An 18,093-nucleotide genomic window follows, 5' to 3' on the forward strand; every position below is an offset into this window, starting at 1 on the left:
TACGTGGGAGGTTTGGGAAAGGGCGTACCCTTGTGGTATATCTGACTGGGTCTTCGGGACTGCTTGTTTACTAATTTGGAAACTGGTTACTTACTCTATCTCGAACTGATCTCCGGTGTGCGGGATGTAGATCACACAGTTTCGACACGCGGGGGCTAGGTTCGCCGTTCGTACGGTACTGAAATGACGGTAGACGGTGTGCCATGGGGCGTGGGATTGTTTTTGGGGGGGTTAACCGCGCGGTTGTTGCTGCACTGTCTCACGTGTGGAGTATGTCTGCGGCTTTGACAGCGAACAAGATGCCAAGGCCTCGTACAGTGACATCTCGTAGCAAACATCTGAGATGCTACCTAGATCTCGGCTATATCAAATCATTACCTTGCCGATCATCTGCTGACAGAGATACGATCTTAGTCTCAGGCAACTTTCCGGTACCGAAACTTGGAGCTTTCAGGCTGCCGAAACACTGTCTCCATTCGACTTGACTCATACCTGAGGCCGAGCGGACCTTTACCTCAGGCTCAAACCTAAGAGCTGGCTATAATCCACTGTGTATATTGTTTTTTTATGTGATGTCGTGGGCCGAGATGGATGCGGAGGATTGCGAGGGGAGGGCTATCAAACGCTTCTGGAACTCGAGGGCTTAGCCGGTGTCATGTTGACTCAGTAGCTTTTCTCCTCATGACTCTTCGTTAAGTACTGAGATTTTATTCTTATGGATTGACGGCCTTGTTCGCTCAGTAGGCTTTTTGCATCCGCTTCTGTGTTATGTGTGTATCGTGGGTGTACGTGCGCTGGGAGTGAATGTCGGCACTGCTACATGTATCAACATCGGCTCGTATTTTCACGTGACCCGACGCTTTAGAGCTGCACATATGACGGAGTATGACGGATAGTCTAGTTTTTAGTAGGGCGTATACATTGAACGTGCAGTGCCTCTTGTGGTTGTTTGCGCAGGTTGCTGCATGACAGAAGTATAATCAACCTACTAACCTTGCCGCCACAATTTGTGCATCATGGCGGTCCGCTGACTGTTTTCTGTGCATCCATTGACAAATAGAGAATACCTAACGTGGCGTACAAAACAAATATTGTTGGTCTGGGGTAGTTCTCGAAGTTCTGCCCCGCCACATGCGTGCTAGTCCAGAAAATGAGGTCAGTGCCAACGTAGGAGCCGAGCCGAGATGCGTCTCCAAACCTCCTCCCGCGCCTGCCAAATCTCCACGTACACCTGTTCATTGTGAGCTATCGACGCAATGGCAGACTTCGTCAAGGGTCTCTTCGGTGCGCAGAAGCCTATACAGGCTCCAGTTGCAGGCGATGACGGTACGTAGCCACCGCAATGGACGTGCGATTGGCAACTCCGGCGATTGCGGCGTTGTCCAAAATAATCGCGTGCCCTTGCTAACAACACCATCAGACTTCGCCGACTATGCGGGTGCTCCTCAGCCCACGCCGGCTGCCAACCCAGACTTCACTGCTGTCACCGGCGCGGCACAGGCGGCTCCTACGGCCATGGGCACCAGCCGACCGTACACGGCATGGTACCGTATATGGGAGCGCACAACGGTAGATGACTTCAAGCTGGAGATGTACATCTTGCCCTTCCTCTTCCTTCTCGTCGTCGTTCACGTCTGGGGCACCAAGACCAACCGCAAGAAGGCCAAGTCATGGATGAAGGCCCACGCGCCCGTCCTCGGCAACGAGTTTGTTCAAGTCGGCTATACGGTTCCGCGAGAGGGCGTGACTCCTTCTGTGGACAGTATGATCAAGGAGAAGAAGCCCGACGAATTCCAGACATATGCGACCGGACGCCAGAACGTCGCCTTTGTCGACGTCAAGTTGACTCTTTACAAGCGCTTCAGTCCCTTTATGTGGTTGAGCGAAGCCATGCTTCCCCTGTTCTTCGAGAGCTTCGCTCCCCCCACGGAGCGCATCGAGGCTACCGCATACGCTTTCGATGGTCGTGAGACTAAGTTTGCGCCTGCGTATGGCCAGGGCGACGCGAAGAAGGTCGCCAACAGCGCTTACGATGGATTCGTTTTCGCTGTTGTACACAAGGATATCATGAAGCGCATGCGCGATGAGCGCTACGATCTGTCTCTGACTACAACTCGCGACCACGCCAAGTTGCCTGTCTGGACTACGGTTATGAGCGAGAGCGCAGAGGTCACCGACATGCTCCTTACCCCTGAGCTCATCAAGGCTGTTAATGACGCTGGTGACAACTTCGAGGCCATCATTGTTAGCGACCAGCCGATGAACGCGCCCAAGACGTAAGTTCAACAATAATCTGGATAAATTATATGTGAGCCCTGCTAACAGCCTTCAGTCTTGACGAAACCAAGCCTCGCAAGCGTCTCAGCCTTTCCCTGAAGTTCGCCTCAGACTACTCCGCTACCCTCCCCATCTTCCAGTACTTCCTCCGCCTCCCCGACCAACTCGCTTCCGCGGGACATTTCCGTCCTGAAGCCCTCCGCCGCATCAAGCAGACGCGCGATGAGCAGATTGCTAAGATCCGCAAGGCAGAAGACGAGGAGAAGGCCGAGGAAAGGAAGCTGGCAGCAGACAAATTGAAGAAGGAGCAGAGGGATGCAAAGTTGGGCAGACTGAGTGCGGAAGAGCAGCGCAAGTTTTTGGAAAAGGAGCGCGAGAAGAACGCACGCAAGGGCATGAAGAGGAGTACTGTCAAGGCGTAGGCAGATGTACGAATTGGATGGACTTGGGACGGATCGAGGATTGGAGGGTTGGATTGGATCATAATGGGTTGGTCTTCTCGGTGTTTTACGATAGTGCACGCTGCATGATTGTACAATATAACAAGAGACGAAAGGGGACATGTAGGAAATTAGTGTTAATTCATCATTTCATATGCTACGTTTGAGCTTTACCTTAGTTCATGCCAACAATCGGCTCAGCCGTCTCTGCAATTATCATCGTGAACCTCAAAGTCTTTCCCTTGACACAAACATTACAACATCCAGCGCCTACTAATGACTGATAACGTCAAGTGTTGGGAACTACCCAGCCTCTTCTTCCAGAAGAGAAGGGACCAAAGGTGGCTCTACACATCATATGCCTTTTTCCGCCAACGCAACCGACATGAGCCACCGGTATACGCCGCAGTCTCTAAAGCCTCTGGAACGGTGGTGACAGACGAAGAGGACGCAGCAGCTACTACTACCCTAGGGGGAGCGCCTACTGGCTGCATAGGCTGCGAGGAGTACGGAGCCCGGTGCGGTTGGGCGGTGGAATTGCTTGTGGACTGTGAGGTAGTAGGTTCCAGTGACTGCGAGGCAAAAGGCTCCAAGGACTGCGAGGTAGTAGGCTCCAAGTATTGCGACGATGCAGCAGCAGCTCCAGGCTGTTGTCCATTTGGTGCCGGTACGGAAGACTCTTTCACAGACCAGTTTGGGTTCACATACCCGGGGTCGGGTTTGAAAGTGGCGTCAAACGGGGAGTTGGGGGAGGGTTGAGTAGTAACCGCGGTAGGTGTCGAGATGGCGATCGAGATGATTTCGAGAGCTGGAGATTGGATGATAGTGGTAGTCGGGATAGCAACCTCGAAGCTTACTGCGATGGCCATGGTGTTGGTCATAACGAGTGCTGTAGTAGTGGATGATAGACCAACATCCTCGGGCTGTACATCTACCGGTTCGTCGCCATTGCAGTCAGGAGGAGAACCCGGAGTAGTGACGTAGTCACCCGCAGGCCCGTTTGGTGTGCCGTCTACCCAGACAATACTGTAAGGGCCATCTGAGGATTGAGCAGCGGTCGACGGGCCCTCAGAAGATGTTGATCCGGAAGGTGGTGACGAGTATCGGAGGCCTGTTTCTTGTGGTGTATTTCCCGTCATTGTCGAATCGGGAGTTACACCAGAAGGCAAATTGCCAGTGGTACGCTGAAGCTTTGCAACCTCCTGAGCCATACGCGTCAAATGTGTCCAACCCGCACTATCCTCACCCAGACTCCACGCCATAACACCACCGAGACGATACTTCTTGACAATATCCTCGAACTTCCTCGAGATGAGGTCCGGCGTATCCCAGGTCCAAAATAACCGGTTCTCAGCATCAAAGTAGTATTGTCCACCAGCTTGCTGATCAGTAACACCATTCTTAACAGCGCGCTGCCAGGACCCAGCTACGTCGGCGTCAGTGCAGCCTGTACCAAAGGCGTGCTGGCAACCGCCACTGCAGTGTTCTGGAGAAGTGCCGCAGTTCCCGTACTGCGAGCAGCAGCCTGTGGCGCATTTAGTGTTCTTCTCGGGACCACAGGTGCCATCGTAGGATATGGTGATTGAGGAGAGATTGACGGGTTCCATGTGAGCGGGTTCGAAGGTGTAGGCGCCTGAGGTGAGTAAATCTTTGCCAGTGACGGGGTCTTCGGCCAGGGCAATGGGGCAGCCGAGGGGGTGGGCACTGCAGTCGCCTTGGGTAGTGAAGTACTTTGCGTAGTACGCGAACCCGAGGTTGATCTTCTGGGGTGGAGCACCTATGGCAAGGTAGTTTCTAATCGTCTGTTCTGACTCGGCTACGGAGGTGTGATGATGAGTTACGCTGTCACGGCGGTTCATCAGATCGTAACTCATGACGTTGATGTAATCGACAGACGGCCAAATTAGAGGACCAGTCGTACTTGTGTAAGCGATCATGTCCTCGCTCTTTCCTGGTACAGCGATTGAGAGCAATTTGTCGCCGATGGCTGTGCGGATAGCCTCCAGAACCTTTGGGAAAGCAGTGATTTGGTAGAGCTTGTCGCTGTTAGGGACTTTCTTGTAATTGGCACCGTTTCCTCCTGGGTACTCCCAATCGATGTCGACACCGTCAGCGCCAGTGTTCTTCAACATTGCGGCAACATCTGCTGCGAACGTCTGGATTGCCGCATCGCTGCTGGACACTTGCGCGAAGCCGACATCATCACCCCATCCGCCAACAGCCATCATCATCTTCGCGCCAGGGAACTCAGACCGAAGCGTTGAGATGGGGACTTTGGGTTGGAAACCAGCCGTTGCGTTGGCCATAGCGAAAGCGACAACGACATGATCGACACCAGCTCGGACTTGTGGTTCAGTGGGACGTGTTGGGTGCCACCTGTTCGTGTCAGTAGTGATTTGTTTTGGAAAGAGCTGATTACTTACTCGTCTGCGTATACCACGAGCCGAGCACTTGCTGTTGTAGCGAGGGTGGCAAGTGCGAGAAGCGCCGTTGAAAAGAAACGCATGTTTGGGACAGTTGCTTCTGAAGGAGTGGAGGGGCAAGTAGAGGTGTAGGAGAAAGAGTCTAGATTGTGAAAACAAGCAAAACATACAACGGGTAGCAAGCACGTGGGCAGTGTGCCTTGCGTGACGCACTGGAATGAAAGCGAGCGCAACCAATTACCAAAATCCCTGATCAAATCATGGACCCTGGAGCTTCCGACTGAGCAATGTAATGACGTACCAATTCTCTAATATAGTAACTACGTATGTCCAACTGAGACATATGTTTGACTGACAGATGTCGTTCCGATAAGGGATAGTGGTCTGGTGTAGGGGTGAAAGAAATGTATTGATGATTCCGCGTGACCTCAGGAATGTGCTGTCACGACGACCACAAGACTACGATAAGGCCATAAAAGGGCGCATGTCGCCTCTTTTGCGATTGTTTTATGTATGCAAGAGGGCTTTCCGCAGTTCTGGACAAACTTGTGCAACATCAGATGCTTGCGTATGTCCATCCATACAGCCATACGAGATGACAGCCCAGGGAGCTCTTTCCGTGCCAGGTCTAGAAATAAGATCAAGGCCGGCCAATGCTACTCCTCCCCCTTTTCTCCACCTTGTTCTTGTGCGTGTAGATGCTGGCGCTGGATATGATTCTGGCCTGAAGAGATGGATGTGACTGACAACGAAAGAGACTGATGGTGGAAAGCAGACAAAGATATTTGAAATTCGTCCAGGCTTCGGCAGTCGAAGAGGGGAGGCGCGCTCCTGAGGTGCTGTAATTGCTCTTTCCCGCCTTCAGCAGCCGCGACACACCACACCACTCCTAGGGAAAGTGTTGATCGCATTTTGGGCAGCCACATCCGTTCTTTCCTACGGTTCACCGGTTGTGACGCCTCCAACTTTAAACGTCTCCGGCTCTTGTGCGATTCTAGGCCAGTCGTCCTGCAGTCCACGTCACTTCCACTACTCTTCAGGGATACGCATCACCATTCAAAGCCCAATGTAATGGGTACATCACACACATACGACCGCAAACAGAATGGAATAGACGAAAAGAGGAGTCAATGTAGGGGGGGAGAGATGGATATATGTACATGACAATAAGGCCAAAGGTCACGTGACGTGATGGTCACCTAGGCACTCAGAAGACGTTGATTGACGCAAGGTGTGTCTCACATTCTTCCAACACGCTACACGGATTACTTTCCTTAGGGCAATGCAAGGGTGGAAGAAGGCATATTGGAGGGCAGTGGAGCAATGCCAATCATCAAGCTCTCCACAATCACGAAACTGCAGCTGCAGCACGAACTGCATATCAGACGCGGACTCGTGGGGACGGGCGATAATGCGGCCGTTGGGAACCACGGTTCCCAGGCGAGAAGTCCATTGACGAGCCCAACAGCCAACAACAAGCAACAACAACAACATGGGCAGGCGCGCCCAATGCACGCTCCATGCACCGGTGGGACGCGATGGAGAAAGCGGCTAGCACGTGATAGTCCGGCGGATCCGTGATCATCATCAGCCCACCGGCGCCATGGCTTTTTCGGGCGGCAGCAATATGGAGCATTGGCCAATCATGGCGCAGGTTAAATTAGGTGGCTGGGTAAAAACTGGGGAGCTCTCCAAGCTATCAACCGCTTCGCCGAGGGATGCATGGATAAGCTCAGCTGAAAATGCCTCTTGACGACATACCAACTACCGCATAATGCATGCAAGAGCTGGCCTACTCCAATTGCAACCTTCCACGCAAGCCAGAGTCGGACGAGTCGGACGACTCTCCCTGTAAAAAGGTCGTCGAGCTGCAGCTAGCTCGGGTCAGGCTCCCCGGCAGGCGTGAGAAGCTTCGATCTGATTTGTGAGGCGATTGCGACACGGAATGACTGCCATCGTCGGGTCAACAGCCGTCCTGAGCCCAATTGCGCGTCAATAAGTTGCCTCGGCGCGAAATACGACGTGACATGCGGAGTTGGCTGGGGTGTGTCCGTCCGTGGCGCAAACTGAAAGGAGAAAGTGATACGCGCTACTGCTCCATGTCAATAACGCTAGACCCCGCCTGGACAGCTCTGCCAAAGCTTCCCAGCCTTCAGAACCCTGCGATCAGGCAAACGCCGACACAACAGTGATCCCACAGACCGCCAATCTACTTCAGCCCCCTCTTCGGTCATCGTGAACTACCTCACTCCTCCACCGATACACCCCGCTACTACGTCCAATTGCGCATAATCACTTGCCGCACTTCAACACCAAAAAGCTGGCGACTCTTCAGTAGATCTTCAACTCCAATTATCTCCACGTGAGACCCTAAAGGAGCCAAGAAGTTCTTTTCTTGATTCCTTTCGAATTGTTTTAAACAGTTCGAAGGGTTTTCGAGAAAGAGCGACCCGACTCCGCCAAACTGGATTTTGAAGCACGAGTAAGTCTTGACTTGTAGGGCTGTGAATAAGTAATTTGTGCTGATATGAACAGGTTCCGATCCCCTTCAGTGTCTTCCCGTCTGCGTATCGGAACGCGGAATTGAAGGACTCTGCCAGTGTTCAAGTAGTAGAAAACGAAGCGCATTTTGAACATCAGGCTTTACACGGACGGGAAGGTCACGAAGAGGTCCACGAATCCTTTTCTGCTACCGTCCAGCAACCCCCTCCACCTACGCCTCAACAGGAACAGCACCACGACGTTCACATCAAGGAAGAGGTTCACATCCACGAAGAAGAGCGCCTAGGTGGTTCCCAGCACGGCTCCCAGTACCAGAAGACTCCCCAGCTTCCTCAGCAACTTTCTCCAAGGCCCTCTCCAAAGCCCTCTCAACACCGTGAAGAAGTCCGTGTCCACGAGCACACTAGCTACAGACATCCTCAACAAGCTACTCCTCAGCAGCACCGTGAAGAGATCCATATTCACGAGGAAACTCGCTACAGACAGCCTCAGCAAGCCTCTCCTCAGCAACAGCGTGAAGAAATCCATATTCACGAGGAAACTCGCTACAGGCAGCCTCAGCAGCACCAGCAGCCCCAGCAGCAGCGTGAGGAAATCCGCATCCACGAAGAAACCCGGTACAGACAACCTCAGGGAGCCCAGCCTCTCCCCCAGCCGGCCCAGCCTCACTCTCACCACGCTCAGCGTACTGACCGCGTAACTGACCGCGTAGAGTTTGAACGATCCCACGACCGGTAAGTCCGCTCCATTGTTTTTTGCCAGCACATTCGCACGGATCAACTAAACAGACCCATCCCCAACCCCCTGACTTTAGCGCATGCCAGCCACGCGCTAGGCGCTAGCCCCTTTCATTTGTTGTTGTCCTAGCGACATGCAGTCTCCACTTTTCTCTCACCTCCTCTAAGCTCTTCCTTGCCCGACCCCAAGCTGACCTTCCTTCTCCCTTCAGTTATCAACCCCAACCCTCCTCATCTCACACTCAAGTCGAGGTTCAAGACCGAACCTACGATAGACACTTCGACACAGTCCACGGCCCTGCCACCGACTACGCACCTACTCAAATCGACGTTACTGAACATCAGTTTCGCGAACGCACTCGTCCCATCGTCGCCGGTGCTGGTTATCCCAAGGAGACCTTCATCACCAAGCACAACACCTACCCTAACAATAGGGCGGTTGACAGTGTTGACAAGAACTACCCAGCCGAGGTCCGAGTAGAACAATCTGCTCGTTCCACTGCGCAAGCCCCCAAGAAGTTCAAGCGTGATATGGGATATTACGACAACGAAGGCCAATACCACAGTCTACGTCAAGGAATCTCCAAAGCCGCCCACAAGGTAGCAGACCGCGTCCAACACCCCATCCACCCTCACCGCCACCAACACTCTCACCACAAGTCCTTTGCCGGTGCTCAGTACGACGACCAGCGCGAAGAGATAGTCGTTAAGGAGAAGTACACTACCGCTACTCCTTCCGTCGCCCCCAGCCGTCCCGTTCAATCAGGTGCTCCTGTCGAAAGGGTCGTTCGCATCCACTCTTCCCCTTCAGCCCCCTCAGCCCCAGCTAGATCGTCAGTCTCTGTCGCATCTGCTCCTGCTCCTGCTCCTGCTCCTGCTGCTTCTCGCGCATCAGCTCACGCTCCCGCTCCTACCAAAGCCCCCACTTCTGCCTCTATCGCACCCTCAGCAGCTCCCGCTCGCCCCGTACGCAAGATGGCTTCCAAGACTATCACTATCCCCTGCCACCACATCCGCATTGGCGATCTCCTGATCCTTCAGGGCCGCCCTTGCCAGGTCATCCGCATCACCACCTCCTCCCAGACTGGCCAGCACCGCTACCTCGGTGTTGACCTCTTCACCAAGCAGCTCCATGAGGAGTCTAGCTTCATCTCCAACCCGGCCCCCTCCGTTGTTGTCCAGAACATGCTTGGTCCTGTCTTCAAGCAGTACCGTGTTCTCGACATCCGTGAGGACGGTCGCGTCGTCGCCATGACCGAGTCTGGCGATGTCAAGCAGGGCCTTCCCGTCCTTGACCAGAGCGGTCTCCACACCCGCCTCAGCGAGTCTTTCGACAACGGCCGAGGCAGTGTCCGCATCCTCGTCATCGAGGATGACGGTATGGAGATGGCTGTCGACTACAAGGTCGTCCACGGTTCCAGGTTGTAGAAACCTCATGTCAACGGTAAGCAATACCCATCATCGCCTTGTCGTCGGACATCATCTAACAATGTCCAGGTCTCATTCAAACGTACGATAATCAAAACTCTCAGGCGTTTGCTTACCCACGGCCACTCATCTTATCAACTGTGTTCATAACTTTTGCATGGTCACTAGGCTGGTAGCATTGAGCTTCTCCTTGCTCATTGGTAGGCGTTTACTCGCTTCTGGTGTTCATGGTGTCGCGCGGTCTACTTGTCGGAGTGATGGAAATATCGGAGCTACATCTGTGGATAGTTAATGAATTGCGTCTCCTTCATCTCATGCTCATGCCTGTGCTCAACTGTGATCGTGTCTTGTGTCTTCGTATACGTTCCTCGTTGTACCTATCCTCTCATGACCATGTATCTCGCTAAGTCCCAGACCCATCGTTGCCGCTACCACCCGAGCCTACCCCGCCTTCTCCACGTCTCTCCACTCTAGTACTGGAGGCCCTGTTATATCCGTTCCCTGTCGTTCGTCTCATGTATGTATAGTTCGCGCCTCCTTGCATTACTAGTATAGCATAAAACGTTGACAGCTACTTGCCATGCCTCACTCAGATCGCTCCCCGTCTCCAACACGCGATACCTTCCGGGGCCTTCCGCCCTTCCCAGACAACGTCCCCACCGCACCACTTCTCCGCATATCGCTCCAGAAGCTCCTCCAACACGACGAAGAAGAACAGAACCGGTGTTGGAAAGCTTGTTGCGAACTGGGTTTCTTCTACCTCGATGTGCGCAATGCGAACACACCGCCTAGAAGCACCAATGGCGACGAGAACGAGTCTGAGCAAGCCATCGACGGCGACGCACTACTCCAAGATGTCGACAACCTCTTCTCAGTCATGAAAGAGTTCTGCAGCCTAGACGTGCAAGAAAAGACAAGATACGACTTCAAAGCACAAGGCACATACTTTGGCTACAAAGGCTACGGCGAAGGCATCATGGACGCAAAAGGGACAAAAGACAGAAATGAATTCTACAACGTATGCCCACTTGCTCCCAATGTCGCATCCATTTCTCTCACTAATCACCACCTCCCAGATCTCAAAAGACGACATCCTCTCCCTCAGCGAACCCCTCCCCGCCCACGCAACCGTTAGCGCCCACCGCCCCCTCTACAAATCCTACATCCAAACTTCCCACGCTATATGCATGCTCATCGCCTCCCTCCTCTCCTCACGCCTCCCCCTCACAGACGCCGCGCGCAAAGCCGGCGGATTACCAGCACTGCACCGTCTGCGCGCCCGTTCCGGGGACCAAATCCGCTTCGTGCGCGCGCCGCCGCAGGAAGTCTCCGTCAAGGGCGTAGCACTGGGCGAACACACAGATTTCGGTAGTGTGACTGTGTTGTTCAACCAGTTAGGTGGTTTACAAGTTCGTCTACCTGCGTCGATAGCGCCCAATCTACCTTTATCAACAGAGCCGCCGCCGACGGAGGTCGAGAGGAGACTTTGTGAAGATGGATGGGCGTATGTGAGACCGCTAGCGGGCCATTGTATAGTCAATCTAGGTGATGCGTTGGTCAAGTTTTCAAACGGTGGGTTCAGGAGTAATGTTCATCGTGTTGTGGCGCCGCCTGGGGAACAGGGGGCCGTGGAGAGGTATAGTTTGGTGTACTTTTGTCGGCCCGAGGATGAGGTTTTGTTGAGGGGGTTGGTGGTGGGTGTGGAGGAAGAGGAGGAGGTTACGGCCAAGGAGTGGATATTAAGGAGGGCATTGGGGCGGAGGGAGAAGGATGGGTGGGAGAAGAGTAACGGGACTGAGAGGAGTAGTATGAGGAGTGGGGGGATGAGGACTTGAGTGATGGATGGGCTGGTAGTATTACTTCGTATTTTCAGTGTGTTACGCCGCCATTGTTCTTGGTTGTCTCTCAGGTTGTCGTGTTAGTGACCGTATAGATTCAAGTCAAAAATACCAAACGTTTCACCTCATACTTTGTCGAACAGCCATATACCACTCTCAATATTCAACAAAAGTTCTCATGGTCTTGAGCACTGGATGCAAAATTCCTACCAAACTCAACTAGATAACCCATCTTTCGACTCACATTTGACACCATTATCGCCCCCTGAACCCACCAATTTTTCCATGTCCTCAACCTCGCAAACTCATTATCGCCGCATGGCCTCCCGCATTCTCTCATGTCATCCTTGATCGAGGTGGAATACATAGCACTAAGCGTTCAACAACAGTCGTCATGGTACTTAAGCACTGGATGCAAAACATTGAGCACATCCCATAACAAGCACAAGATCTATACACGGCAATGCACACGAACAATAAGACTGTTTTCATATAACTAGAATAATGGCTGTTTTTTTTCACAAAGTTTGATACGCTTTGCCCATCGGGCACTACACAACCTAAAGGTTCACAAGTCGCTCAGTCAGAACAAATTGGCGGACGACAACCTACTGCCCCGCCAATTTCTCACCCGTGCTCATCAAACTACCGATAAAGGTGGTGATAAGCCTACTCTGTACTGCAACAATGTCATCTGGCACAAGCCAAATTGTCGCGCCCATCTTTCGCGCAATACTGATAGCCAGCTTAGCGTTCTGGTAGCACTCGTCGTCATTGCGACCAGGAGCGACGAGGTCGTAGTCGACATATGCGGGCTTCATGCCAGCCAGAACATCGAGCAGGAAGATGGCATTGCTGAGAGAAGAATCCTTGAAGGATCGAATCTGGCTGCCCTGACCGCCCTTGCGTGCCATGTCGTTTGCCCACTTGATCATATCCGCATCGGAGATTTCGCGCTTGCCGAGACGCTGGGCAAGACCATTGAGTGTAGAGACAATGTCTTTGCGCATCAGTTGCCATACGAGACCAAGAGTAAGTGTGCGCTGGCCGTCAGTGATATCAGCTCCCTGGATACCGGGTAACGAGAACTGGACCTGCTTGCCGAGTTCAACGGCGTAGTTGGTGTTCTCGAGAGCCTTGAAGCGCATCAGCTCCTGGCCGTCCCGTGGCTTGTTCACGTGTCGCCAGTTCACACTGCCTGGGATGACCTTGTCATATGCTTGCAGAATGACGGTACCATCCTTAAGATCTTCGTAGAAAGTTTGCACAACCGGCTTAACATCGAGAGAGTTGAGCCACAGGGTAAAGACACGGGCTTCGCGCTCTCCTGCCGCATCAAAGTCGTCGATCTCGGCCTTCTCCTCTTCGGTAATGGGATCAAGGCATGGGTGTGTGTTGAACAGGTTGGCGACGAAGGCCAAGTTGAGCTTCGGGTTGCCGGCTACGAGTGATGAGGGCGTGAGGAACTTGCGGCAGTCGAGGGCATCGGCGTTTTGTAGGACCATCTCAGCGCGTTGGAGGAGATCAGTTTGCTGGAGCGGGGAACGAGAGCAGGTTTCGGGTGCTAGCTGATTAAGGAGGACAGTGTAGTTCTCGCCGTCTTTGACATCTGTTGAGAAGTTGGAGACACTGTACATGTTAGCTATTTCCAGTTCCCTGAAGAAGTACTGGTGGGTTAACATACGTCCTGTGCCACTTGGCGTTCTTCAGGTGGTAATTGAACCACCTCAGCAGGATCTGCTCCGGGGGCAGGCGCAGGAACTGCTCCAATGTCTCGTCGTCTAGGAGTAGCCTGTAGAGCTCAGGATGTAGCTTGAACATCTCGAATGTGTCGGTAGGGAAGGGCAGACGATCACCAATGTCTGGGTCGCCAGCGAGGACAGCATTGATATGGCGGGTAAACTCTGTTCGCTCATCTTCGTTGATAGTGTGGGTAACGTTTGCAGAAGAGCCCTGGACTTGAATCCTGCCACCACCACCAATGCTGTTCTTGGAGGAGTGTCCAGGATTTGATGGCGAGTTGACGCTGGAAGCGGTGCCGGCTCGGGGGCGGGTTGGGCCCGTAGACATGCGCTGCTGAGCGGGGGACGAGACACGCAGTTTGGAAATGAGCTGTTGCTGTCAGTTTCGTCCGGTCAGCCCAAGCCGGGTGATACGCACATCGACATAATCGTCCAGCTCTACTCTCCGTGAACTGTCGAGCTCGACCTCTTTCAGGGCTTGTCGCACGACATCGTACGGCTGGTGCTCCGACTGCTGCGCAGCCTTGATGACGGTGCTCTCGTCGAGGTAGCCCTTGTCGTCGACGTCGAGCCTACGGAAGGCATCCTGCAGGCCGAAAATCTCACCCTGCTCGAATTGAGGGTATTTCCTGTTCGTAATGCGCGGTTAGCTTCCGTGGAACCGCGAGGATGTGGATAGAAGAGCCACAGGCCATACGTACTTTTGCAGCTTGATGATGTTCATGTTGGCGAATTCTGCTCAAGACAGGAACAGGCGGGAGCGAGTACAAAGAAAAAGGATATGCTAAGCGGCAAAACGACTGCCTGGCTCAGCCTCGTTCTTGGGTTGCGCGTTCGACGGCTTCGTGCCTCTGTTTTGCTTACCCGATGACGACGTGGGGCGGTTGCCAAGACGGGCCAGTCGAGGGGCAGTTACAACCTGCAACCTGCACTCTGCCGCCTACCACTTGCTCCCGGATTACGTACGCACGTCACATCCGCTCCCTGCATTAGGCTGCCTTCACTGCTGTTGTCTTCTTCTGCACTCCCAGGGCGTATTCTCGAGTACCAAGTAACCTCTTGCCCGTACTGGTTTCCTTGGGAGCGCAATGGCCTCTAATTGCGTCGCCAACGTGCCCGAAGCGACAACGCCCAACCCACTCCATGGGTCCCCAGCTTGGGTAGCGGTGACTTTCATTGCCACATCACCGGCCACTAGAGCTGTCATTAGTTTGTACATGCACAAATCCAGAACACAACGCCAACAGTTTGTGCCATGGACCCGACTGAATGCTGTACAACATGGCACTTTTCCTTCCTTCGACCCACTCTGAGACCCAAATCACCCTTCACACCAACATATCAAACGCACAACTCATCAGTGAAAAAAGAGCTTTTGATTCCTCATTAACATCATAAGGTCCCAGTCGCCGGATCGTCAAGCAAAATAAACACTAATGCCGGCCTTCCCATCTCCAACCAGAATATCAAACAGATCCGACGGTTCTTGTATATCTTCACCTGACCGGACCGCCTAACTGAAAACATCAAGATGATGACCTCTCTCTCGGAGCACCGCGTCCCCCACCAAATACACATCATGACTGCGTGAAGATCCATCATTTCGTGTACGCCTGCATTTTCGTTAAACATGGCGTGCCGCTGATTTCAGGGCCAGGGAGAGTCATGGGCCTTTATCACCCATTTTGTCCACCGTGCTGCCATGAGTTTTGCCGTATTAACCGCAAACGAGTCGGCTCTTGTCGAGCGAGCATTATTGAAGTGACAGTGCAATGGACCCACGTGAGCGTCCCATACCCCCCCAAGCCGGCAGAAAAGAAAGAAAAGAGGTTTTTAGAATGTACAAGATTTGCATGTGCACATGCCACCCACATGCAAGAGTCAAATGCCGTGGGAGTTCTATGCCCAAGACACGGTGTAACGGAACAGAGGTGTTCCATGAAGCAAATGGTCGTTAAAGTCGTGAATGCCAGGTGCAGAAATGTAGACAAGAGACATAGCTAGAAGGAGGTATGGACAAAAGAAAAGATGAGGGAGCGAATAGCTGGGGGTGTACTTCGTTCCAAATCCTTTCGTTTGGACTGAAGACGTGTGATAGACAGATGTCGTGATAGGATGTTTTGTTGTGCTGTTTCCGAAAGGACCGTTCGCTCGATGCCGCAAAAGTGCCAGAGATGGAGGCCAAACCGCCTTCTATATGGATCGAGAACTGACCACCCGGATAAGAGCGCAGATAGCTTCCATTACCGTCTAGCACGTTGGGCTGCCATGGTATGCGCACGCTGAAGTCCAGGGTTTGGATCGGCGTAGTTTCCGCCGACTGCACCTCCCTCCAAGGTCTTGCGCCTCTTGAGACCGCTCATATCATCTCCTTGGACACTATCAGGGCGGTACGGGTCTTGGTCTTCATCGTCACGACCGCGTTTACCCGAGTTGTTCACTCCGTTGTTAGGAGCATATCCTTGAGGGGCATACTGTGACACAGCACCAGGAGCCTGGTACGTATCGTGAGGTGCATTACCATTAGATGCACCACGCGTATCGCTCATTACGTTGTACAGGTTGCTGGAAGGAGCCTGGCGCTGCGGGGCTGCGTAGCCGGAGTTCCACTGCTGTTGACCTGTAGCGGCTGATCGAGGAGTGCCACGCCCAGAGCCATTTTGGTGGGGGGATCCCGTCATCTCTGGAGACAGGTGTGCGTGATCAGGGTGCATAGCTCCGGTTGGGCCGTTGGTGCTGTATCCATACGGGCCTCTGTTGCCGTTGTATGGAGCGTTGGAATGTGTGTATTCATTCTCGTGGTCATGCTCATTCTCATTACCAGCGGGAGGCGCGGCAACCTGGTCGTTGCCTTGTGGCATCATACCATCGGCTTGTTTGACTTCGCCTTCGTCTGGCACATCAGTGATACGAGATGGGGGTGCCATCTCGGTCTTGGGATAAGCACCGTCTTGTCGGTATCCCATCATGGGCTGGCCCTGAGAGTATTGGCCAGGCTGAGAAGGTGGCCCAGAGTACAGAGGCCTGTTGCCATCAAAGCTCTGAGCCGCACCGTAGGACATGCCCTGTTGGACAGCTCCTGGGGGTGTGCTTGCTGGAGTTGTAGGCACAGAGCGTGTGTTGCTCAGTCCAGTGTCAATGGATAGCGGCTGGCCACCCTGGGTATTCTGAACGTTGGCACCGCTCCACTCGTACGAACTGCCCTGGTTGCCCATGCCCATGATGCTGGACGCGCTGGTAGGAGGAGTCGGGAATGTATGAGCTCGATCAAGACCTGGACGACCTGATGATGGGTGCGGCTGGATAGCGTGCGGGGGTTGCGACATTGCAGCACCGATAGGATTACTCATCGAGTGATGGTGGTGAAGCGATGGGGGCTGGGATGCCGGTGGACCGGTCATGTATCGCGTCTGCATAGGGTCAGGTCTTCGATTCCGGTCTACAGCCATGGCAGCGCTTCCTACACTTGCCCTCGTCTGGTTCGAGGGATGATAAAGCAGTGCTCCAATGTCGTGAACAAACAGAGGATACAGCTGCTCGGTGATCTTCTCCTTGTTGGCAAACTCGAGAGCCCGCTCAAAAGGAATCCTGTATCATGTCAGCCTTGTAAGGACAAAGACTAGGGTCGAGCTTACCAAACACCCTTGAGGTGCATTGGACCGATCTTGACGACGTGACGCGTCTTTTCGCTCTTCAGGATACCGTCCCTTCGGCCTCGCGTCATACCTGCGACGTTCAGTAGCTTGGTACCGTTGATCATGTGATTATCTATGGCTGTTAGCTTGTGATTCTTCATTGAGTTTGTCGGACAAAGCTCACCTTCACGACGAGCGACGCAAACGCCTTTGGCCTCGACTTGAAAGCAGAGACTGCCCTCATCTTCCCAGAGCGTGGCAGTCACACGGGGCTTCATGCCCGGTGGGGCAACCTGGCCGGTGTGATCGAACGACTGGGTCTGGTAGTTTGGCGCGCCTGAGAGTGAAGATGCAGGGGCACCTGACGACATGGCTACAAAGGTTAGTCTGAGCTAAGTTGAGAAGAACGTAGGGCTTACCAGGGAGCTGGAGTGTTGAAGGTACCATAGTAGGGTTCATCGATGAGGTAGCAGGGATCTGTGAAGGAACACCGCCTGGGTATCCGTACGGGGGATATCCAGGTGGGCCTTGGGCATACTGGTGCTGAGGCTGCATCATCGGGGGCTGCTGCGAGGGATAAGAGTAATGTGGAAGCCCTGTCGGAGGAGCCGATGCTGGTGCGTGAGTAGCGGTAGCCATGTGGGGTTGATGCACATCAGCATATGATTGCATCTGGTTCATGCTGTTGTATCCGTTGGAAACAAAGCCGTATCCGTCCTGAGTTCCGAATGGAGAGCTTTGGATGGGCTGCGCGTCGCGACTAAGAGACTGATGAGTCTGTTCGGGCGAAGGAGTTTTGTAGCCGGTATGTTGACCGTGTACCGACGCAGCGTACGATGTGTTGGAACCAATGCTTCCACCACCGACAGAACTCGAACTGATGGAACCACCTCGCGGCGAGGAAGAGTTTGACGAAGCACTTTGGTGCGACTGAATCTGGGGTAGTGCTGGTAGACGCTCGCTCGACACTGTGGGCTTGGGTGTGTAGTGGGATTGGTACCAAGTGTCGACGGGGCCGCGGGCGTGGACCGACGAGATCGATGGGAGCTCCAGCTTTACGGTATTGATGTG

The 18,093-nt window shown here is 53.5% G+C and overlaps 6 protein-coding genes across 6 annotated transcripts; 3 read left to right on the top strand and 3 right to left on the bottom strand.

Moving 5' to 3' along the window:
* Positions 1-1,256: 1,256 nt before the first annotated feature.
* On the top strand, positions 1,257-2,699 carry PtrM4_024020 (DUF1682 domain-containing protein; the record flags this gene model as incomplete). The annotated part of the gene is made up of 3 exons (XM_001932175.1): positions 1,257-1,326; positions 1,421-2,276; positions 2,333-2,699. 3 exons carry the CDS (start codon positions 1,257-1,259, stop codon positions 2,697-2,699), a joined length of 1,293 nt encoding a protein of 430 aa, XP_001932210.1.
* Positions 2,700-3,064: 365 nt separating this feature from the next.
* Positions 3,065-5,223, bottom strand: PtrM4_024030 (ChiA, Chitinase; the record flags this gene model as incomplete). Its single annotated transcript, XM_001932176.1, has 2 exons — positions 3,065-5,093; positions 5,141-5,223. 2 exons carry the CDS (start codon positions 5,221-5,223, stop codon positions 3,065-3,067), a joined length of 2,112 nt encoding a protein of 703 aa, XP_001932211.1.
* Positions 5,224-9,354: 4,131 nt separating this feature from the next.
* PtrM4_024040 (uncharacterized protein) lies at positions 9,355-9,807 on the top strand (the record flags this gene model as incomplete). The annotated part of the gene is made up of 1 exon (XM_066103593.1): positions 9,355-9,807. The coding sequence occupies one exon, from the start codon at positions 9,355-9,357 to the stop codon at positions 9,805-9,807; it is 453 nt and encodes a 150-aa protein (XP_065965795.1).
* Positions 9,808-10,387: 580 nt separating this feature from the next.
* PtrM4_024050 (uncharacterized protein) lies at positions 10,388-11,319 on the top strand (the record flags this gene model as incomplete). Its single annotated transcript, XM_066103594.1, has 3 exons — positions 10,388-10,825; positions 10,884-11,216; positions 11,263-11,319. 3 exons carry the CDS (start codon positions 10,388-10,390, stop codon positions 11,317-11,319), a joined length of 828 nt encoding a protein of 275 aa, XP_065965796.1.
* A 934-nt stretch (positions 11,320-12,253) lies between these two features.
* PtrM4_024060 (SAC6, Ca2+-binding actin-bundling protein fimbrin-plastin (EF-Hand superfamily)) lies at positions 12,254-14,111 on the bottom strand (the record flags this gene model as incomplete). The annotated part of the gene is made up of 4 exons (XM_001932179.2): positions 12,254-13,274; positions 13,330-13,757; positions 13,806-14,016; positions 14,089-14,111. 4 exons carry the CDS (start codon positions 14,109-14,111, stop codon positions 12,254-12,256), a joined length of 1,683 nt encoding a protein of 560 aa, XP_001932214.2.
* A 1,519-nt stretch (positions 14,112-15,630) lies between these two features.
* On the bottom strand, positions 15,631-17,703 carry PtrM4_024070 (KilA-N multi-domain protein; the record flags this gene model as incomplete). The annotated part of the gene is made up of 4 exons (XM_001932181.2): positions 15,631-16,975; positions 17,023-17,155; positions 17,207-17,395; positions 17,442-17,703. 4 exons carry the CDS (start codon positions 17,701-17,703, stop codon positions 15,631-15,633), a joined length of 1,929 nt encoding a protein of 642 aa, XP_001932216.2.
* Positions 17,704-18,093: the final 390 nt, after the last annotated feature.

Source organism: Pyrenophora tritici-repentis, chromosome 1 (assembly GCF_003171515.1).
Source record: "Pyrenophora tritici-repentis strain M4 chromosome 1, whole genome shotgun sequence".
Lineage (NCBI taxonomy): Eukaryota > Fungi > Ascomycota > Dothideomycetes > Pleosporales > Pleosporaceae > Pyrenophora > Pyrenophora tritici-repentis.